Genomic DNA, 24,483 nt, shown 5'->3' on the forward strand with positions numbered 1-24,483 from the left:
TATTCATCATATAAGTGGAAGTTCGTAGCCTTTAACCAACATCTGCCCATTTCATCCACCCTCTCCGGTGAGTTTAACCTCTTTCAGTTTCAGTTTCTCTCTCTCTGGAGTAAGGGCACTGACTTTCACTGGGAGAGCTAGAAAGTGAATTAAGTGAGATTTTAAGTATGAAGTACCAAGGACAGTGTCTGACAAGTAGTAGATATATTAGATATATCATAGTAAGAGCTAGATCCATTCTTTTTGTCTTTCTTTTTTCCCTAGAAGTAGCTGAAATTAAAAAAAAATGTATTTGAATATCAACAAGGTGAAAAGACAATCTATAGAGTAGGAACAAATATTTGCAAACTATCCATCTGAAAAGGGGTTAATGTCAAAAATATATAAAGAACTCGTACAACTCAATAGCAAAAAATAAAAACAAAACCAAAACAAACAAAAACCCTAGGTGATTAAAAAATGGGCAAAGGGCCTGAATAGATCCTTCTCCAAAGAAGATACATAAAAGAACAACAGGTATATGAAAAGATGTTCAACATCACTTGTCATTAGGGACATGTGAATTAAAATCACAACAAAATATCATCTCATACCTTTTAGAATGGCCATCAACAAAAGACAAGAAAAGGCATGAATTTGGAGAAAAGGGAATCTTTGTGCACTGTTAGTGGGATTGTAAATTGGTGTAGCAAGAATCGAAGAAGTATAGAGGATCCTCAAAAAAATTAAAGATAGGACAACTATATGATCCAACATTTCCACTTTTGGAAATACACCCAAAGAAAATGAAAACAGTAACTGGAAAAGATACCTGTGCCTCCAAGTTCATAGCAACATTATTTACACTAGCCAAGAAATGGAAACAACATATCTGTGTATTGATAGAATATTAGTCTGCCTTAAAATTGAAGAAATACTCCTATTTGTGGCAATGAGGATGGAACTTGAGGACATTATGCTAATGAAGTAAGTCAGACAGAGAAAAACAAATACTGTATGATCTCACTTATCGGTGGAATACAGAACTCCCACAAAAACAAAAACAAAGAAAACAACTCCTAGAAGAAGAGCTCAAACTTGTGGTTACCAGAGATAGAGGATAGGAGGAGGGGTGTATTGGAGGGAGGTGGTTAAAGGTACAAACTTCCAGTGATAAGATAAATACTAGAGATATAGTACAACTTGTTGACCATAGCTAATACTGCTGTGTGGTATATAGGAATTAAGAAAGAAAATCATAAGAGTTCTCATCCCCAGAAATTTTTTTTTCCTTTTTATTGTATCTATATGAGAAGATGGATGTTGGCTGATCCTATTGTGGTAATCATTTCACAGTACATGTGAATCAAACCATGATGCTGTATGCTATAACTGTGATGTGTGTCAATAATTTCTTAATAAAACTGGAAAAAAAAAGAACTAGGTCAATTAAGTCAAGAAAAAGTGTCTTTTGTTTTACTATTTTTTCGTTGCTTCATTCCTCTCAATTTGTGGCAAGAACCAAACCATTTTGCTGGACTCTTTTTACCTCCCATCTATTGAACTTATGGCTCTCAGATGGTTACTCAAGGGTGTAATTTGAGGAGTACTAGGGTGTCCCAGAATTTGACCTTCCCCAGGGGTGATTCTCCCTGGGTTCTCTGGGTGGTCTTTTTTGGGTCCTCTAAGCATCACATCGGAAATACAAAGAAAAGGTGTTACTTATAAATAATATACTTCCTAACTCCAGAAAGATTTAAAGCAGTTTTCAGGATTTGATCATGCATGAAACAGGAAAGTCTTCTATCACAGAGAAATGACAACTACTAGAGAGTGAACTGCATGAAATGTAAACCACACTTGATATGGATTAATTCAAGTTTTGAACGGAGGGTTGCTGTCATTCATCGGTCCATCAAATTAATTGCGGTAAGTACCTTGCTGTAGTAAGAGAAGATTTTATATTATAGTTTTAATTTCACATTATGGCATGTGTTGTAAAATGGATTTTGTTGAAAAAAAAAAAAAAAAAGCTTGAAAGCCATGAGATTAGGCTCCTAGTGGTTTACCTTTCCTGCCACTTGTTAGTTGTTAAAGTTTGGAAAATTCCTGATTTCATAAACTTTTATTGAACACTTACTTTGCATCAGACATTCTTCTATATAAATACCCTCCCCCCCTTCCTGATACTGATAATTTGCGGTGTAGGATAGGTAGCCTGTGTCCATCCCATACTCTTCTCACCTCTCCCCAGGCCTCTGGGGCAAGTTCCAGAGGATTCCTATTACTAAACAAATTCTGATACTGGGTAATAAAACGCACATTTCCAAACAGAGTGAATCTGAGCTTCCCTAAAGCCCCCTGAGAATTACGTCAGCTTTAACCATGAAACCGCTGGGTCTTTTTATTCAGAGTTTTCTTCAAAGCTCTGCCTGAATATGGGGTGGGGTGGGGGCGAGGGACTGAAAAGGGGGAGGCAGAGGGAAGCTTTAGGTAAGGGGTTGTGAGGAGGCGCTCCTTGGGGGTGGGATGAGTCGCAGAGGGTGGGCGGGAGAAGGCGGACACTTGTGCACAGGAGGGTATTTCCGGCTCGAATTTCCACGCGGAGGCTCTCTGAGTTGGACTTTTTTGGGGAAAACGACCCGTGCCGAAGAGTTAGGTGTGCGCGAGTGTACGAGGGTGCGGCGGGCTTCCCCACCTAGGGTATGGGCAGCATTCTCCACATCTTTGTGGGTCTCTGCGAGCCGCGCCGGCGGGGCTGAGGCTGCGCGGGGCCCGCCCCCGGTCCCCAGCCGGACACCCTGAACCGCAGCAGCCACAACAACAGGCTCGCCCGCAGACAAAGGGGCGGGCGCGGCGGGGCTGGCTCGCGCCCCCGGGCGGCGGGGACCGGGAGCGCGCGCTCCGAGCGCCGGGCCGGGGGCCGCCGACGGCGCAGCGCAGACCCCGCGCGGGCCGTAGCCGCGGCGCCCGGAAGACCCGGCTCCGGGACGCAGACCCCGCCCGGGCTGGCTCGGCGCCGGGCTCCGGGCTTCCACTCAGTCTTTGACCCTCGGTCCCCGCCCGCTCCCCCCTCGCAGGCCGCACCACTGTAACCGCTGCCCCGGCCGCCGCCGCTCCTTCTCGGGCCGGCCGGCGGAGAGCGCAGCGCGGCGGGGCCGGCGGCATGGCTGTGTCTTGGAGGAACTGGCTGGCCAACGAAGGGGTTAAACACCTCTGCCTGGTAGGATGGCGGGCAAGGCTCTCCCTGCGTTTTGTCTCTCGTGCAGCAACTTTGATTCATTCTCTGAGCGTGCGCGGGTGGGAAGCTGGAAGAAGTTTTGCCTCTAATTCAAACGTTCTCAACTAACAAACTTTCCGCTGTTAACACCTGGAGATAATACCACCGCCTACCCCCCCACCTCCCAGCCCCATCCCGGCTCCAAAGGCATGGGAACTTTTCTGCACACTGATGGGAGAGCGGATGTGGAGGAAGGGAGAAGAGATCACTTTTAGTGAACACAACTTTTCCTTAACCCTTTAAACATCTCTCCCCCCTTTACTCTTTCCCCAGATTGCTTCTGTTCGGTGTTGCATTTTTAACAACATGCAATTCTCCGGACGAGGTGATGTCACCGATTTCTTAGGCTCATTTTGTACTGCAGAGAATGTCTGCCGATCATTTGGGAGACTTCTTTGCAATCCAAATGCTTCATCTCAAGTGCAGAAACTGAGTTAAGATTTGCTTTGCTCTTTTCAGCTTTGTTTTCAGCTTGCTGGTTAATTGAAAATGCTTTCTGCAGTTACTAACCCAGCTTCGTCTGAAAGTATTGTGTCCAACGAATGTACTTAAGGTTTCCATTCATCAAGAAATGTTTATTTTTAATTTTTGTTTTCTCTTTCTCTGTGATATAGTTTATCTGGCTCTCCTTGAATGTCTTGCTTTTCTGGAAAACCTTCCTGCTGTATAACCAAGGGCCAGAGTATCACTACCTCCACCAGATGTTAGGGGTAAGTGGGACTTGGGTAACCGGGTAGAATGGGTTTAAGGTAGGCGGACACTGCTACCAGGCTTGGTCAGTTCTTCCATTTATTAAAGAAACCCTGGTTGTTCGCTTCAGAAAGGCTTGTACTTCTCTGAAGTGGTCCCGTTTTCTTGATGCATCATTTACACTCATGTAGGTTAAAAGGACTGACTCTTTAAAGAACCAAAGATTCTATGTGCTAAAATGAAGGGAATGAATCTGTCAGAACAGGCTAGTAGTCCCTGAGAGAAGTTGCAGCTTCTGGTCAGCTGCCAAATGCCTTGAAGGATCTGCTTCTCCAGCAGGACCCACCAATGGTAGGCTTTTAGTTTTCACTAATAAAGACTTCAGCCTGCGCACAAGCTTATCCAGAGGATTTCTGCACTCTTTCCTTTTACTGCCATTTCTCACAAAGTATGTGTCTGAGGCAGCTATTCATTTCTAGCCATTTCTTAGCTTCTTACCCTAGGTTACTGGTTGGTTATGGTTCCAGTGTTCTGGTCTAATATGAGAATGAGATTGTGCAGAACTTTGTTCTGATTTATCTCATGTTGATATTTTTCCTTTTCTCTGGTCCATGGCATTTCTGATCTCATTCTTTCTGTTCCCTTCCTACTTGACTCCTTAACAGAAGACAGAGGCATTGAGGACATCTTACTTTATATTAAGAGTCAACATTTTCTGAGCAACAAGCAAAAAGAATAAAGTGTATTGAAAAATTTTAGAGCATCTGAAAAAAATTTTGTCATTCCCTTTCATTGGGGAAGAGAACACATTCTAAATAGGACCTGCATTGTTTTTTTTTTTTTTTCTGTGGTTTAACGATTATTTAAAATTAGGGTTAGTTCACGTGAATTTAGTGGAACCAGCTTTCCATTTCCTACTTTACATTTACGGATCTTATTTATCTTCAAACTTCAGTTCTGAGAGGAGTGCTTGGCACATGCTAACTAAGACTGCAATCAATTGAGATTTAATTAGCTGATGTTTTATTGTATACAGTAAAGTACTATTTTTCATTATCTTTCGGTCACACAATTGATATTTTCGAAGTTTAACACCGATTTTTTAAAAGAGCTTATTTTTTTAGAGCTAAAGTTCACAGTAAGACTGGCAGTAAGGTACAGAGATTTCCCCTGTGTTCCCCTACCCACACACATACATAGCCGCCCCCATTATCAACATCCCCTACCAGTATGATACATAAGTTACAGCTGATGAACCTACATCGACACGTTATCGCCATCCAACACCTGTATTTTTAACTAATGGGTTAAGAAAAATGGTCTCAAAGATGAAACTTATTTTATTGGTAACTGTTAAAAATAATTTATTATTTTAGAGGGAGCGAGCGAGAGAGAGAGCACACACTGGGGAGGGACAGAGGCAGAGGGGGAGGGAAGAGAATCTCAAGCAGACTCTGTGCTGAGTGTAAGCCCAATATCCAGCTTGATCCCACAATGCTGAGATCATGACCTGAGCTGAAATCAAGAGTTGGGTGCTCAACCAGCTGAGCCATCCAGGTGCTCCTCATTTTCTTGGTAACTCTTAAATCTGAACATTTCTTTCTCTTTCTCATTTAACCACCTTTCCATTTAACCATCTATCAAACTGTCATGAAACCCATGCTTTTCAAATGGGCACACGGAAAGGGAGCCCTTGCTCCTGCCCACAAGTTTCTTATAATCTAGTGGAAAATCGAACAATAAATACTTAAAATTGAATAAGCAAGTTAAGAAAAATTTTCTTTAATAAATATATGAAGATCTCTGAACTTTTTAATTTTTTTTCCCCCTTGTAAGTCCCTTTAGGTATGAATTAGTGAACACAGGATTTTTCAGTAGGCGATATCTGACCTTTTATGTAACTAGATGAATAACTTGGAGAAAACTCAAAAGGGTTATGATGGCAAATTTTCCTGTCAAAAATGACAAATTTTTTAAAGGAGATATTTGTATTAATATACAATCTAAGAAGAGGCAACTTGAAGCCAGAAATGAACTTTGGATTTCATCTCTATGATATAATTTAAATAATAACTTACTTAAAATTAATTATGTTGGAAACAAGCAAGTTAATTTTTATGAGCTTAGAGTCTGTGTGACAACATCAAATTTATTTTGGTGACAAGTCAGATACGATGAAGGGTATACACATACACACACATATAACCCAACTAATTTAAAAAAAAATATTATTATTTTTTTTCTCACCATCACATTCTAGTGCTTTTGTTTGAATAATAAGACAGGCTAGGGAGATTCATTGGTGAGGCCAAGGAAAAAATGATAAAAGGCCTAAATTGATAACTATGAGTACAAAGTGCAACAAACAGATAGAAGAAGGGAGGGGTCATTGTAAATTAGTTTTTATAGAAACCTAAGAATGATCATAGTGAGTTGACCATTAGGCAATCCTGTCAGAAGTCAACACTGTGTGAAAAGTCACTGTGGGGAGGAAAGGAATGGTTTTTCTCCTTGTCATCCTCCTGAAAAATGAAAGATGACTTCCAAACTTCTCAGTTTTCAGTAGTTACCTATATGATGTTTTTCTCAGCATTAATTTATCTAAATCATTTTGGAATGTTTTCAGTCTATATTTTTAGTGAAAAATGAACTCTATCTATGGTTTTACTATTTGCTTTATGAAGGAGGACTTAATTTTATTTGTCCTAGGCTTATCATTCTTAATCTTTTGATGATTATGGTATTACCTTATAGTGTAAGAATTTGCAGGCATCTTTCAAGTGGCAAAGAAGATAGAGTATAACAATGGGATATAATTAATCTTAAAATAAATACTTCTGACTCCCATCTTTTACATGTTTAATACTGATACTTCATTATTATTAATTTACTGCCTTAGTGCATTTTAGAGCCTACCCTCATGAGGACAAGGTCCCACTGTGATGAATTTTAGAAAGACTGAAAGGAACATAATAAGTGTTCTGATATTACAGATGTCTCTCTTTTTAAAAAATATTTATTTATTTATTTTAGAGAGAGGGAGAAAGAAAGAGAGCACGAGTGGAAGGGGTAGAAGGAGAGAGAGAGAGAATTTCTTTTTTTTTTTTTAATTTGTTTATTTATTTGACAGACAGAGATCACAAGTAGGCAGAGAGGCAGGCAGAGAGAGAGGAGGAAGCAGGCTCCCCGCTGAGCAGAGAGCCCGATGTGGGGCTTGATCCCAGGACCCTGAGAACATGACCTGAGCCAAAGGCAGAGGTTTAACCCACTGAGCCACCCAGGCGCCCCGAGAGAGAGAATTTCAAGCAGATTCTCCATTCAGCCCAGAGCCCCAGGTAGGGCTCGATCTTATGACCTTGAAATCACAACCTAAGCCAAAACCAAGAGTCGGATGCTTAACTGACTCTGCCACCCAGGTTCTCCCATAAGTCTCTTGAAGGTGAATTTTAGATTCCTAAAAATAATGATGGTATTCCTGGAGATGAAATTACTACCACTTTAAAACACAAATTGAAGGAGTTCCTCCAGTTGCTGATTATTTTGATAATAGTATTGAGTATAAAGGTTGCCAGTATTCATCTTTAAAAGTAAGGTTACAGTAACAGTCATAGAAGTATGAGGGGAGGGAAGGGTCTACAGAATATAGCCCATTTGCAACAAGGCATAGATATTGACAAGCAGTTAATTCTTAGTAGTTGGAAATCTCTGCTTTCTCCTGGAAACCAACTATGTATTAACAAATCTATAAATATTTGGTTTAAGCCAGGAAACCATTCTTCCCATTTTACACATGGGAAGAGGTAGGCTGAGGAAGCTGATGACTTGTTCAGCATCAGACCTGGGATGTGATTGCAGTCCTGTCTGACCTTTTTGCCTTTTCTCATGCTTACACAGATTTTCAAAACACTTCACTGGCCCATCTCTGGTAGTTAGGCTACTGGTTACTATTACTCATCATCAGTGCTGCCCAACGGAAATGTAATGTGAGTCATGCAATTCAAATTTTTTCTGTAGCACGTTAAAAAAGTTAAAACTCCAGTGGCATTAAGTGTAATAATATATTTTATTTAAAGTAGTCTATCTAAACTATTGTATTGGATTGGAGTATTCAACATGTAGTCAATATTTTTAAAAATATCAGTGAGGTATTTTAGGCTATTGCCTAAATGTATTTTATACTTGTGCACATAATAATTCAGTCACCAGGTTTTCATCAGAAATACTTGACTTGTGTTTAGATTTCATAAAATTTTACAAATAAAAAAGTAAATTGACATACCTAAGCTGTTCCAAACGTGTTTACAAATTTTTCTAATAACACAAAGAACTATTCGCTTTAAGTTTTTTTTTTTTTTTAAAGATTTTATTTATTTATTTTTCAGAGAGAGAGATAGAGAGCGAGCACAGGCAGAATGGCAGGCAGAGTCAGAGGGAGAGGCAGGCTCACTGCGGAGCAAGGAGCCCGATATGGGACTCAATCCCCGGACGCTGGGATCATGACCTGAGCCGAAGGCAGCTGCTTAACCAACTGAGCCACCCAGGCGTCCCATCCCGCTTTAAGTTTTAAAATAAAAAAAAAATACTCAACCTAAAAATTCAGTCTCTTGGTGGGGCCTAGGCACATTTCAGATGCCTAATAGCTGTGTGTGACTAGTGGTCACCATTTTGGACAGCGTAAGCATAGACTATGGGAGAAGATATTCCTACTCCCATGTTCATACACACTTACCATTTTGTTTTACAGCAAACAGCTGGCCACCAACCAGCCCAATAAAAAAAACATAGGGATATTGGTAGTGTTCTTATTCCCCCTCTCCAAAACAGGAGTTATATATCGGATGGGAAGTCATGGGCCCTTGTTATTTGTGTGTCACCTTAAGAATATCTCTGACTTCTCCCTAATCATCTGAGCTTTTTGGTGGTGGGGACCTTTGAGAGTGAAGGTAAACTTATTTAATGCTGAGAACTAGTGGATTTATTTTTTACATCCATATTTATTTATATTTATGGGATGCTAGTGGTTTGTTCTCGGTCCAGGATTAATGGTTTAAAAAAGTCACGTAAAAACTGACTGAGAAAAGATCTTAACTGATGGAAGATAAAGTAACCGTTGAGGTTAATGTGTCTTCGTAGGAGTTTTCATTAGGACTGTTCTCTCCCAAACTGGTCTGACCCAGACCTGGAGGCAGCCTGGTCACGGCTGGTTTATGCCTGAGTTAATGTGCTAATCAGACTGTGTACTTCCTAGGAGATGTTTAATTATGACATGCTGTGAGTTTTGGAATCTTAAAATTTAAGCTAAGAGGAAGAAAAAAAGTTCTTTTGAGGGAAGCCAAAACAAACACACGTACACATAAACTAACCAAGGAATAACCTCCTCTACCTTCCCATAACAAAATTTTAAATAAAGGAGTACTTTGATTTTTTAAGATAAAATCTATTTTTGATTTATTTGTTTTCAAGGAATGGAAAATGTAGTTGCTTGCACTTTACTAGAAAGTCCTAACATGTTGTCACTGACCCTGAGAAATATGGATTTCTTCCCTAAATTTTTTGAAATATTGGGCAGTTTAACTCAATATATTATGGATAGAAGCCCTCATACTGAAGTTCATCTATTTCTGAGTTGTATTTCTGATGTTTTAATAATTAATAGATATAATTTGATTGATAAGAACATCTTACTTTGAGAAGAGAATGTGTTTTATAGTACCAGATTCAATGTGTTTTGGTTTTACTATCTTTTTCCTCCCAAACTAATTTTTGTATATGGAACATTCAGTTTCAACCTAGTTATTCTCATGGTGCCATGATGAGATGTTTAATTTTTTTGCTTTGTCTCACAATTGTTATTATTTTTTTAAGGATTTTATTTTTAAGTAATCTCTACACCAAATGTGGGGCTTGAATTTACAACCCCGAGATCAAGAGTCTCATGTGCTACCAACTGAGCCAGCCAGAACCTCCCCCCCACAATTATTATTTTAGATCTACTGCACCATCATGAAGATCTTTTTTTTTTCTTTTTTAAAGAATTTTATTGAGATACCTGTGTTAGTTGGAAAAAAGCTGGGAACATTGAGATTTTTTTCTAGTCTCAGAGTGATGATCTATCTTTGGTTAATTACTATACTTTAAGTGATTAAGAAATATTAACTAATTTACCCTCTCAAAAGTTCTAGAAGTTATATCATAATTAACAATTTTTGGAGACAGAAATCTGATGTCCTGTGAATTTGTTAAGGTCAGATATTAGACTGTCTGTGCAAATGCACCTATGATTTTAAGTCAGTATTGGTTTCATAGCTGACCCAAGCAGCTTTACTTCTGCTGAGAAGGAATATATACCATCTATGAGTTTCAGAAAAGGCTTGATCATTAATTCTTTTCATTTATTGCATGCAATATAAAAGCAGCTAGATTTGCCTAGGCATGCAGTGTGTTTCAATTCAGGGGATTATTTTTTAACTGAATGGGTGATTTTTTTTTGTTGTTTGTTTTTATTCTTAGCATTCTGCTATCTGAAAATACTTTACTTCCTGTTTATTGACGGGTGAAAGGACTTACCTTTACCCTTGATGCAATCGTTATAGTCTTAATCCTTTTACAGTATTGGAGACTCAGGATTTTAGACTTGGAATTAAGCTTTGGTATCTTTACTTAGACTTCTTCCTCATTTTTCCAAACAGAAAGATGAAGTTGAAGTCATTTGCTCACCATCACCCACTGAATGAGTGGCTTGGTCACAATTCTGGTCTGTAGATCCTCAGTCCAGCAGTTAGTCTGTTATGATGAACAACTCTACGTACACACACATAAACAAATTAAACCCCACACTCTGTATACCACTAGCTTTCCATCTTATGGGAAATGATACTTAAAGATGTTTAGCAATTTAAGAAGTTAAGATAATTTACCCCCAAGATAACATAATTTTCAGCATTATAGTTGTTTTAGATTTGTTTCAGACAAATTATCAAGGAATTTTTTATGAGACTTACTTTTATTTAAATTATTTCTGATTCCATAATATTTTTTGGACTTAACAGCACTCAGTGTTTAACCTCTTTATTATATATAGCTGAATGTCCACTGCATAATTGTCTTTTATCAATACCAGCCAAAATAGCATAGAATTAGAAGGTAGAATTAATTTTAGAGTATTTCAAATCTACTTACTTCATTTTGTTATTAATAATATTAATAACATCAATAGTAGGTTATATTTATTGAGGACTGTCTAGGAAATAGGCTTGGTGTGGACTAATTTGCTTAAAATTTTCCATTCATCCTGTGGAGTAGATTTTTTTTTTTTTAAAAGCCATTTATTTATTTAAGAGAGAGAACATGAGCAATGGTGGAGAGGGAACAGAGGGAGAATCAGACTCCTTGCTGAGACCAACTTGACTTGGGGCTCCATCCCAGGACCCTGAGATCATGACCTGAGTGAAAGGCAGATGCTTAACTGACTGAGCCACCCAGGTGCCTCCAGAGTAGATAGTTTTAATTTTTCACCTGAGCAACTGCATTAGGGAAGTTCTGTGACTTGCTAGTGAGTGACAGAGGCAGGACTCCAGCCCACACATCCTGGTTCTAGAACTTGTATTGTTAACTATTGTGCTCTTCTGTCTCTATGTGACATTATATTAGGCTGAACTACATGAATTGCTATTTAGATAAAGAATAATCAAATAACAGCCATTTCATATAGTTCAACCTGATAGCAACTATTACCATTTACTAATCACATTGTATATGCCAGATATAATTAGTTCTTTGCTCTTTCTTTATATAATTTCATTTATTCCTTTTATTTAAATTATCCTTGTAAGTAACAACCCTGGAATATAGGAAGCATCACTTTTTAGGGGATTGAGAAACTGAGATTCTGAGTGATTAGGTAATTGTCCCCAAGTCACACAACTAACCCCAGGAGAAGCCCTATTGGAACCCACATTTGTCTCATACTGAGGACCTTGTTTTCAATCACTGTGCACTCCCAGGGGGTTCTGAGACAGATGGGGTTAGAACTGGAATTTTCTTATGTGTCCTCCCACTGGCTCTGCACCAGACTGTCTATATGTATGTTTGTGTGTTTTTGTATCGATAAGTACTCGATCAGGAATCAGGGGAAGAATATGGTTTATGGATTATTCTTAGACCTGGCACAGACCTGTAGACCTCAGCCTAACTGGTGCCTCCCACACTAGTTTGCTCAGGCGTCCATAACAAAGTACCACAGACTGGGCGGTCTAACCAACAGAAATGCGTCTCCTCACAATTCTGGAGGCCATATGCTTTATGCTTTCTCTGGGAAACACCCAGCCTGAGGCAGAAGAGCTTGTAGAATGACTGAATGTTATAGGGATCTTACAGTTTAATATAGTTCATTTAGCTCCTTTGACAGATGAACTTGGTGAAATTAAATGTCTCCTTTATCAACTCAGTCTTTTAATCTTAGTCAAGTTTTCTAATTCATCATGCTCAGCAATGTGATGATCTTAAAATTGATTTTAAAAGTGCCTAGGTCATACTGGGGAAGAAAATAAAATATTCAAAAAACAATCAAATAAAGATCATTAAACCGTGGAGCTAAATGGTTATGAGTTTGAATCCTAGCTCAGGCGTTTATCTCCCTTTATGATTTTGGTAAATTTCTATTCTGAGTGTAAGTTTAACTCATTTGTGAAGTTGAGTTTAAATCTTTCCCTCAGTTTAGTTGTGAAGATTACATGAGAAAATGTGGGTGAAATGCTTAGCACTTGGTACATAAGTACTCAGCAAATGATAGTTATTACTGTAATTAGGTAGTGTTATTTAGCATTCCTAGTATTAATAACACTGAATAGGATTATTATAAATTATTTATGCTTGTAAACAAAAATAAAAGCCAACACTCACTGAAATGTTCTCATGGACACACATTGTATTACTTTTTTTTTTTTTTTTTTAAGATTTTGTTTATTTGGGAGAGAGGCTGTGTGTGAGAGAGAGAGAGAGCGCGAGCGAGAGCGAGCATGCGCACACAAGCCGGGGGGAGGGGCAGAGGGAGAGGGAGAAGCATGCTCCCTGCTCAGCCAGAAGCCCTTGCACACTGGATTCCAGAACCTGGGATCATGACCTTGAGCCTAAGGTAGACACTTAACGGACTGAGCCATCCAGGTGCCCTGAATTGCGTTCTTTATACATTTTTTTTCAAAAGATTTTATTTATTTATTTCACAGACAGAGAAATAGCGAGAACAGGAAACACCAGCAGGGAGAGTGGGAGAGGGAGAAGAAGGCTTCTCACAGAGCAGGGGCCCCGATGTGGGGCTTGATCCCAGGACCCTGGGATCATGACCTGAGATGAAGGCAGGTGCTTAACAACAGAGCCACTCAACTAGTCCACAAGGTAGATTCTATTACGTAAGGAGAAACTAACAGAAATTATAAATAACTTGCTTGTGGGATAAAGTACCAAGCATAAAACCCATTATATAATAGGTGTTCCCCCAGATGCCAATTTTCCTCTTTCCTTCCCTCTTCTCTCCTTCATAGCCACACATGACAGTTCACCTAACTGAAACATGATGAAACTGTTCTACGTATCTGAGTGTCATGTTGAGGATTAGATGATACAAAGGATAGGAAAGTACTTTGAAGAATTGAAAACATCATGGATGTGAAAAGTAGTTATCCTTTACTGTTGCTGCGTCCTGTCATTTGTCCCAGCTTTTAAGGCTCCAGCCACGGCACCATGACAGAGCTCCTCCAGGGGTCAATAGCAAAGTCATGGAGAAAGGAATGAGGGACAAGTGTCAGATGGTCTTTCATATTCAATATGCATTACATTTACAGTATTGACTCTTGAAATGAGATCTTGATGGTTTGTGACATGTTGTAATTAATAATTTGTGCTAAGGCATGAACTTAGCCTTAAGACTTAAGCCTTAAGAACTTCAGACTGAGACCTTAGTAGAAGAGCAGATGACTTAGGTGGGCATTGGGTCTCACTTCTTAGTATCCACATTTTAAAGCAACTTTGTGATGTGATAACAAGCAAACAATGTGGTAAAAATACGTGTGAAAATTGGTTTCTTTAGTGCTTTGGCAGTGGGACTAAAGAAAAAGTAGATTAAGGAGAAGATGGACTTTGCATGATTGTTAGAATGTTTACGTATTTAGAAATTGAGAACTTGAATTTGACAATGACTTCATTTGATAAATGAATCAAATACAAGTTCTATGGGGAATTGGTTTAAATCACATGATTTAAGGGTTTTCTGAATTTGGGAAATTGTTAAAGGTCTTCGGACACATCCCAAGGATATCAGAGGTCTTCAATAGTTTAAGGCAAGAGATGTTTTTACACAAAGTAAAAACATTTTATACACCTGAAATTTAAGAAGAAAAGTGGGCCCTTCAATACTAAGATAAATACAAGAAATGATTTATGATGAATGCCTTTCTGACTAGATTCCTTTTTCTGGTGATAAGATTATCCAATAGTTGATTTCAAAGTGCCACTAATTTTGTTCCATGTGATCTTTGAAAGCTCAGGTGCATTGGAAGATACAAAGGGACAAAGGGGTAGTGATCCAAATAAATTTCTTTTGATTCTCTATGCTAATTCCCCCCACCCCCCATTTCTCTCTCTTATGGACCTTCTAATTACCTGCATAACTTGCTGTTACCTTACCTTGAATGAAAACATCGATTTCCAGGCTGGTGAGGGTGACCCAAGAGAATCGTGGTACAAGAAAAGAATCACCCCTTGTGAAGATGCTGAAAATAGGGTGATAAGAATGCATTTACCTCTCACTGATCTCCCTGGGCCAAGTTGTTTTTGAGAAGTTACTTTGGGCCTTTGAGCTTTGTTAATTCTCTCAGTTTGAAAAGCATGGACCCAAAAGCACATTTGTAAAGTGCTTTGAGTCATGCAAACAAAGGTAAAGAATATGTTTTTATTCCCACCTCCACCCCCTCCCTTTTGCTCCCCGCCCCCCGAATATCTAAAGGGAAAACTAAGCAAATATCATCAGTGGTCTATATTAATGGGTTCCAGTTGGAAAAAAAAATGACTCATATTAAGCCACAAGAATGCAGAGCTTCCATTGCATGTTCTTCCACTCAAGAAAAGGCATTTACTGTTGGGCATTGTCTGTATTACATTTGTTACCTCCCATAGAAGTTCTCTGTAGGGTTGGAGCTTGGCTTGGACTATGTAGAACCCATCATTGAACTATTTTTGATCTCGTATGTTTTGTAAAACATAAGAGAAGGGGAAATGAGTCAAATGAACATCTTACAGGAGTTTACGATCACAATGGCTCTATAGAGTTTACTTAATTTTGGTTTGCCTGACGAAAACTAGTCCTTGACTTGTACTGATTTTAAAGCTTAGACATGTTATTCTCAAAGAAGAAAATATGTTTTGTTCAACCCACAGATTTTAGATTTATGACATTTGTTCAAATCTTCTATGACACGTGTAAAAAGTCTTGTAAAAACTGTTACCACCTTTTCCTAAGCATGTAATGACGATTAGTTTAAATTTCAAATATAGTAACACCTGGGAAAATTCCAAAGTTTAATGGAAACAATACAATGTAATGAACAATGGATGTAAGAACATGGATTTTTATGGACAAGTTGACAAAAGTGGAAATCGGGACTTTATCTTATAACAAATATATCTTTAAATGATTTATTGAAACCTCCAAAGCCTTACGTTTCCTCAATTTTAAATGGAGAATTATATTATGAAATTGAATTATCTAAAAATTCCAGTATTGAAATAGTCTGACTTAAAAAAAAAAAAGATGGCAGTTTTGCATAGTTTAACCTAGTATCTCTTACAGGCTTTTGTTTTGTTTTGAAGAGAGGATTAAGTAGGATGAGGAAGAAATGCGTGTGAGGCCTTCAAAAAGTATGATTTCCCTTCTTGCTAATGGCAAGTTATAGTAGATTATGCTGGAATCATTTCTTTTAGGCGACACTTTTGAAGTTAAGAATGTTTTGATGTTGAAATCTACTTGTAAATGGCCGCTAATGACAAAATTTCCAGCAACTTAGAGACATTAACTCCTAATTTCAGACAGTGTATATATTATGAATTATTTAAAGAGATATTTTGCAAGCGGCAGTGTGTTTTTAATTATAATCTCAAAACGATTGAAGCTCACAATTAATTGCTTTTTAACTGGTAATTGTTTTCAAATTTTATCTCAATTTTTTTGCCTTTTAAAAGCTTTCTGTCAAACCAACTGAAGATTGAAGTACACGCAAAGAGAACTAATTTTAAAGGACATTAGCAGTGACTCTTTGTAAAAACAAAGGATTTAAAAAGCTATGTTTTGGATTTCAGGTACCGAGTATTTAAACATGTATCTTAGTTTGTAGCCAACTGCCTTCCTGGGCCTTTATCTTTCTTCATCATTCATTTATTTATTAATTCATTGTGTAATTACTCCTCATTCTCCAAATCCCCAGTTCCTTTTTCCTCCCGACAACAGGAACATTTTTAACATGCTGACATGTATCCTTCTATTGTTATTTTATTTGCATGTTTCTTTGAATTCACTGAAATGGTATTATGCATAGACTCATTCTGTTTCTTGCTTTTTTTCCATCTGGTATTATGTTTTTAAAGTCTGTCATGTGACTATGCGGTTCTTTGGGGTTTTGTTTTTAATTGCTACACAGTATTCTGTGGTTCCCATCTGCCACAGTGTACTTGCCCATTCTCCCAGAAAGGGACCCTTCGATTTCTTATGATTTCCTATGACTTAATCATGACTTATGACTTTATCACGACTAAACATCGTGATAAACATAAAGCATATTCTTAGAGTAGAGATATTATACATTAGTTTCCTGGTTTTGTGATTTAGAAACTTTGCCCAATCCCTGGAGGACAAGTAATCTGTTCATACTGTAACAAAAGTAACCATTTTTGTTAGGATATTTCTATATACTTGTTATAAAGGTTTTTAGTGAGATTGAGATGACATTGGATGTGATCACACTTGGTACAACTTTAAATATTGATATTCAGTTGTAGTAACTGGTTTTCAGTGAGAAGTCTAAAGGTTATTGGATAACTAAAGGGAAGAATGCAGCAAGTATTTAAAGTTATTATTTGATTTCTGTATTCCCACGGTTTTTTTCTTATGTATTGCACATAATATTAACCATTTAAACAAAAAACCTACCCATATAAACAGTTACAGTAAAAACAATAATAATAACACATATAACATCAGACTTAGAAATAGAGGAAATGGCGGGGGGCACTGGGCGGTATAGTCGGTTAAGCCTCCAACTCTTGGTTTCTGCTCAGGTTGTGATCTCAGGGTCCTCAGAGGGAGCCCTGTGTCAGGTTCCTTGCTCAGTGCAGAAACTGCTGTAGTTTCTCTCTCCCTCTGCCCCTCCTCATTGTGCTCTCTCTCTCTCAAATAAATTTAAAAATCTTAAAAAAAAAAGAGATATAGGAAATGGAATAAATATAGAAGAAAACATTAAAAGGATAGGTGAATAGAGTGGAATGGATTACAGAAAAGGAAACAGACATGTCACAGCAATGATTCATCCAAACTGTCTGAGCTGCAAAGTGTAATATAATAGACAGCTATGTGGACCCAGAGTCCAAGCAAGGTTACGAAGGTTGTGGGATGGAGTGTGCTTGGAAGGTTCTTTCTTTCTTTCTTTTTTTTTTTTTTTATGGTAGCATATGAGGGTTTTCTTTATTAATACTTTAATATATGTAGAAATACTTTATTTTTTTTCTCTGAAATGCTTTGGTAAATGTTTTAAGAGCACATAAGCTGACCAAGCTGTAAGAAATGTGCGATGCTCTCTGTCACAAGGGAGCTGTGGTTTGGATGATATTTAATGTTTGGGCCCCACTTAAGTTGCAGTAGTGTGCAAGAATCACTGTCTCTTACACCCTTCCATTACCCTGGTGGTTCTGTTCATTACTTGGAATCCCCCTTTTCCTTGCCAGCTATAATGTCACTTCTTATTTCCCCTCTTCCCCCCACTCACACATTTCCCCTCTTTCCTGTTCCTGTCCTGTTATGTTCTATTCCGTTCGATCCTGTCCAATCTTATCCTGTCCAGCCTCGTCCTATTTCGTCCTGTCCTGTCATGTCCTATTCGGTCTTCTTCTGTCCCATCCTATTCTGCTCTTTACTGTCATGTCCTGTCCTATCTTATACTGTTTTATTGATCTTGAACTTGAAGTAAATATCTTCTTGTTTATCAAAGGCTGGAAAAAAAAGAGCCCAGTAGCTTAATGTCCTTCTTCTGGAAACTATCACCTTAAGCCATGGAAATATTTGCAAGATAATTTATAAAGTTTGTCATGGATTTTTTCAGTATGAAAATAATGCATCCAATTAAGGGGGAAAAATGGACAAATGCACAAAAGTTGAAATAAAAGGACAATTGCCTTTCAGTATTTGCTTTTCAGTATTTTAAGATAATATTTCTCCTCAAATTGTACTTCTAAGGCTTTTCCCCCACTCCATTTTACTTACAAAATAATCTTTCTTGTGACTTTCAGGTTTATTAAATCTTTTTCATATTTGTTATAGAAAATGGGAGGAAATGCAAAAAAAAAAAATCTCAGAACCTACACCTAACCACCATTAACATTTTGGTTATTTCTTAAGTAAAAGTTTTTTCTTTTTTTTTTTTTTTTTAATAATATGATTAGAATAAACAGTTTTAGGGATGCCTGGGTGGCGCAGTTGGTTAAACGACTGCCTCCGGCTCAGGGCGTGATCCTGGAGTCCCGGGATCGAGTCCCACATCAGGCTCCCAGCTCCATGGGGAGTCTGCTTCGTTCTCTGACCTTCTCCTCTCTCACTGTCTCTCTCTCTCTCAAATAAATAAATAAAATCTTTAAAAAAAAAAAAATAAACAGTTTTATATTCTTCTTTTAACATGCAGCATTAAATATTATATTAGGTTTATTTCTGTTATATTATCACATATAGTTCAAAAATACATTTTTTATTTTTAATATTTCATTGAGTAAATACAAACATACCTGTTGCAAACACTCCCCAAATTTCGGACATTCAGATGGTCTCTATTAATCCAGAAAATGCTATGAAAAACATCATTGTGTAGAATACCTCCTTTGTTTGTATAATCATGTCCTTTGGATATGTTATTAGAAATTCAAAGTATATTAACCCATTTAATTTTATTTATTGTAAATTTTCATTGTGATCTATCCATTTAGTTTTTGGTACTTAATTGGTAAATTCATTACATTTCAAAAGAAACACATGCTTCTCTGTACATTGAATACTGATGTTACCATAGAAAAAAATTAGGAATTCTCCTTTATTTCTATATAATCTATGTTATATACAGATACACATTTTGCATGTGCATATTATTAATTCATTTCCATTATACAAGTTTAACTTATTTTCTGTGGCTAAAGACTGTCCAATAATGTAGAGATAATTTTTTTCATTTCTCTACTGTTAACCAATTTGTTCCTAGTCTTTTTGTTTTTATCACATGCCATACTGCAGTGTATCCTTATAGAAATTTTTATGTACACTTGGACAAGTATTTCTGTATGCCACTTTATTTTTTTAAGAAATTCCAAAGCGAGGGGGAGGGAAGGGTGGGAAAAAAAAAAAAAGAAATTCCAAAGTGAGATATTTTGGACCTATTAAATGTTAGTTTTTTTAGGGAAAAAAAAGATTATTTTTGATTTATATTTCCTCTCTTATACCTATTTATCATCTTACATTTGATGTAATGCCTTGTTCTACCAGGAGATGAACTAGTGTGGACCACTGTGTGCTGACCAATTAAACTCTGAAGAATTTGTTGGAAGAGTCTAATGCTTAGAAGTGTGTGCGTCAGGAGCGCCTGGGTGGCTCAGTGGGTTAAAGCCTCTGCCTTTGGCTCAGGTCACGATACCAGGGTCCTGGGATTGGGCCCTGCATCGGGCTCTCTGCTCAGCGAGGAGCCTGCCTCCCTCTCTCTCTCTCTGTCTGCCTCTGTGCCTACTTGTGATCCCTGTCTGTCAAATAAATAAATAAAATCTTTAAAAAAAATCATTAAAAAAAAAAAAGAAATGTATGAATCAGGAAGTTTAGGTGAATAGTTTATACCAGACAATCCATTCAGTCCATTTTACTGAGTACCTACTCTCTCAGCCATTTTAGCCATTTTGATACATCTAGAGTTTTCTCAGAATTAATATCTTATTGGAGACAGTATTTTTTTTTTTCAAAGAAAGACTAAGAGAAATTTAACTGGATTCAAAGTTGAAAGTTATAGTTGAAAGACATGCTGAGTTAGCTAAGATTGCTAGTATTTTGAGGATCAAGATAGAACTTAAAGACAGTTTCATAGATTAAAATAATAAGAGTCGTTAACAAACAGGATTGAGTTCAGGACAAATAAAATGGTAATGAGAGAAATGAGAGTAATGAGAGAATAATCGTAATACTGAATATATTGTAGTCACAGTATGAGTTTTATCTATTTATTCATTTTTAAGATTTTATTTATTTAACAGAGAGTGAAAGAGCACAAGCAGGGGGAGCGGCAGGCAGAGGGAGAAGTAGACTCCCCACTGAGCAGGGAGCTGGACACGGGACTCGATCCCAGGACCCTGGGATCATGACCTGAGCTGAAGATAGACACTTAACTGCCTGAGCCACCCAGACACACCCACTGTATGAGTTTTAATATATGTTGTTAAGGATAGTTTGATTACAAGACTAACCAAATGAGGGTGTACCATTGCTTTGACTGTTACTTCCTTTCAAAATTATTCTAGTATATCTGTTTGGCTTCCAAGTTTTAGGAGGAATGTTGAGAAATTAAAAATGGTTTAAGGATGAGGAAGAATGATGCAAGGTTTTGGAATGATTGTTCCTGATGAAGAGTAGCTGAGATGTGACTAAATAAATATCCTGTAATTGTGATCAGATGTGCTGGACCTGTGACGGAAGAAAAACAGGGCCTGTCTCAACTTTCTAGCCAACCACACTCTCCAAATTACATGCCATTCCTTGGTGCCTTTCCCTGTGCATGGCAAATTTCTGTAGGAGGAGGAACTGTAACAATGACATAAAAGCAAATGTGCTGTAATTCTTGAGACCCTTGTTCTTGTGCTGTAGATAGGAGTAGATTATAAGAGATGAGCATGAAAATTTATAGAAATATAATGGGTGAATTAAAAAAATCAATTTTTGTCAGCTAAAGAGATCAAGCCATTTTCATTTGATTTGTTTTTACCTTTTAGAACAGTTCTACAGGAGAAAGTGGAGCAAGTTTTGACTAGTGTTTTGTTAAGTTCTCCAATTCTAGGTTTTGGAGACAATAACCTTGGTAGGGGTCACAGGTATTAAGTGTGATAAAAATATGCTTTTTAATGTGGTGACCTGTTTAGTAGACCTGTAGAAACCCATGAATGTATTTAATGTAGTTCTGGATCTCACTTAGGTTGAACTTCAACTTTTGCAGACAGACTCATTGTTTAGAAGTGAATCTATTCTGCTCTCTGGGTTTTTGGCACAGGAAAGACAAGATAGACAAAATCTAGACAGAAATACCATGTTATAATCTTGCTTTCTTCTTGTCTAGGAACTGTATTTCTTTCTTTCTTGTAATAGACTTCTAAGGAAGGAGTACATTCCTACTGAAAATGGAAGAAAGTTTACTTCTAGAAAGGATGGAATGATGAATGATGGTGTATAAAAGGGAAGATCTGAGTTAAGCATAAGGAAATCTGCATATGAAGTCAGGATGGATTCTTTTTTTTTTTTTTTTTTTGGTGGCCCCTTTAATCATATGGAAACAAAATCTACCCCCCACTCCATTCCTGGCTGCATTTCTTTCTTTCTTTCTTTCTTTTTTTTTTTTTTAGAACTGATAGCTTCTTTAGAAACAGTGTTTAAAAAAAAAAAAAGTTTATAGATTGAAAGAGAGGTCAATGTGAGTCAAAAATTACATCATAGTTAAATTCTCCAGGGCAGTTAGTTGACAGAAACCAGCTAGGATCATTTGGCATGAACTATAGTTCATAATGGAATGAGGGGACATTCATGAGTTTTTGGATATACCCCAAGACCACTGAATTGCTAGTTTATTTTGGAATTTTTTAAAGAAATAATTACTCCAATTATTATTAACTGCTTTCTGATAGTTCATGGCATGTTATTCATTATTGTTTTCATATGAAGCCTTATCAAAATAGGTAATCAACTTTTTGAAGTAACTTTTCATTGAAATGTCATTTTTAAGAATCATTAAGTATGATCCTGTCTGTATGAAATGCCTATCATATTCTTAATTGATACCCCTATTATAATATATTAATAGTGCACACTGAAATTTTAGTTAGGACCACAAGTTTGATTTAGAGGGATAGGGAAAATAAATTTTCTAGTTTTCTTCCATGGACCATTTTGGTGATTATAAAGACGACAGAAAGTGCTTACTATTGCTTTGGAAAGTTGTATGGACTACTTTATGGAGTAGTCTCTTTTTGCTTATGTTTCTGTCTCACTTCTGCTTTTCTTTGACTTTCATTGCTAAAAGCATATTTTCTTTGAGGAGTATTTTTTTTTTTTCAAAATAATTTTCACTATTAAGGAGTATGCACTTTTGAGGTCCCCAACAATAAGAGGCATTTTGGGCATTGCCACTTAGCAGTGCTTACCACTTGCTAGCTTTTGGGGGAAAACAAGGAGATAAATAGGTAAAATATTCTAATACAACATCTCAAGTACTCTAAAGGAAATAAAGGTGGGAAGAGGTGGAATGCCATCCCAAATAGAAGAAATGGCGATAAACACCATGAGCTAGGGACAGTGAATGAAGATATGTGGTGAAAATTCAGAAGAGGAGCTTATTAATCTGGTAATACCTCCAGGAGCTGCATTAATTATAAAAGGATGGCCAGTGGGCCCTATGGGATCATCAATTTGTCTTATTTACAGACTTTTAATATAAGTTGGTACAAAAAGTTTTGGATTAGATGACCTATACAGACTCATCAAAGAGCTACCGTGGCCCTAATGACTGTTTAGAAGTGAGTCTCTTCTGCTGTCTGGGTTTTTGGCACAGGAAAGACAAGATACACAAAATCTAGACAGAAATGCCAATTTAAATCTTTAAATTGGGCATGCAGTTCTATCAAGTAAATCCTAATCTCAAGAATGGTGGCAGTTGGGGAAATGGAGGCCGAGTTTTCATTCTTGGGCACTATGGCATGATGGAGAAAACAGGTCCGAGTCTAACACTAGATGAAAACTACATTTCTTGGGTGATCTCTTTTGGTCTCGATTATTTATTTCTTAATTTCCAAAGGAGGACACTGAAGCATCATTTCGTAGACTCATTCATTCAACCACCTTAAAGTTATTGAACACCCACTAATTGCTTAGAAATTTTCTTGAAATCTTTAGAATCAGCCAAGTGCAATAAAGCTCGTCTCCCATAGCTGCAACTAGAATCTTAATTCCTGGGGCGCCTGGGTGGCTCAGTGGGTTAAAACCTCTGCCTTCGGCTCAGGTCATGATTCCAGGGTCCTGGGATTGAGCCCCGCATTGGGCTCTCTGCTCAGCAGGGAGCCTGCTTCCTCCTCTCTCTCTCTGCCTGCCTCTCTGCCTACTTGTAACCTCTGTCTGTCAAATAAATAAATAAATAACTCTTTAGAATCTTAATTCTTCAGAGCTGAAGATGGAAAAACAGGCTAGGAGGAAGTTATTTGTAGGAAGGCATGCCTTAAGAACACCTACATTTTGAAACTAGAGCAGGTTAGTGGATGGGATTATGATAATAGCTTCTGCTGACTTTTTACTAGATGCTGGGTACCATACTAGGTACTAGATATACTTAATACTCACAATAACCCGTTGAGGTTGATGTATTGTTTTTATTTTATAGATGAGGAAAATGAGACAGGGTAAGAAAATGTATCAGGCCACACAGCTCAAAAAGGTGTTTTAAACTCAGGTTTGTTTGACTTTGAAGTGCATTCTAAAACAGCGATTGCCAAGCCTGGTGTACCTCCTGGGGCCCCCTCTCCAGATTTAAAGAATGAAAATTTCAGAAAGCACAGCAGAGATGTGTTTATTTATAAATAGTTCATCCAGTGATTTCAGTGTTCAGTCAGAATAGGAAAATATTCTGTCAAGAGTTACACAAAATGACAGGGAAAAATACTTGTGGGATAACAGGTAAGCAATTGAAAGAGTAAGGAAGTATTATGGTTTGGAAAGTTCACTAGGCAAGATGTCTGGATTCACATCTCTGTTCTGGGGAGTGATGTGTTCTTAGGAAACGTCAGATAGCCTAGAGGTGGGTCTGGGTTCTAAACCCTGTTTCTTCCCACAGCAGCATGTGAATAGTGGCAAAAAGAAGGTTGGGCCAAATGATGTGTAAAACCCCATAAACGAACTACAATTCTGTGGCTATAAAATATGTGAGAATTAGGGGTTGTATAGGCTTCATTTGGTTTGATTAAAAAGAATCAACAAAATTGATCTTAATGAGTACAAATTT

General features: G+C 37.5%; 1 protein-coding gene across 1 annotated transcript in view; it reads left to right on the forward strand.

Annotated features, from left to right (window-relative positions):
- The first annotated feature begins 3,145 nt into the window (after nt 1–3,145).
- Nucleotides 3,146–24,483, forward strand: part of NOX4 (NADPH oxidase 4) — a 164,994-nt gene continuing 143,656 nt past the window's right edge. The window contains exons 1-2 of the mRNA XM_044258341.1: nt 3,146–3,202; nt 3,874–3,969. Of these exons, the coding sequence (XP_044114276.1) occupies nt 3,146–3,202; nt 3,874–3,969 (153 nt within the window). The remainder of the gene's footprint in view (nt 3,203–3,873; nt 3,970–24,483) is intronic.

This window comes from Neovison vison, chromosome 7 (genome assembly GCF_020171115.1).
Source record: "Neovison vison isolate M4711 chromosome 7, ASM_NN_V1, whole genome shotgun sequence".
Classification (NCBI taxonomy): Eukaryota; Metazoa; Chordata; class Mammalia; order Carnivora; family Mustelidae; genus Neogale; species Neogale vison.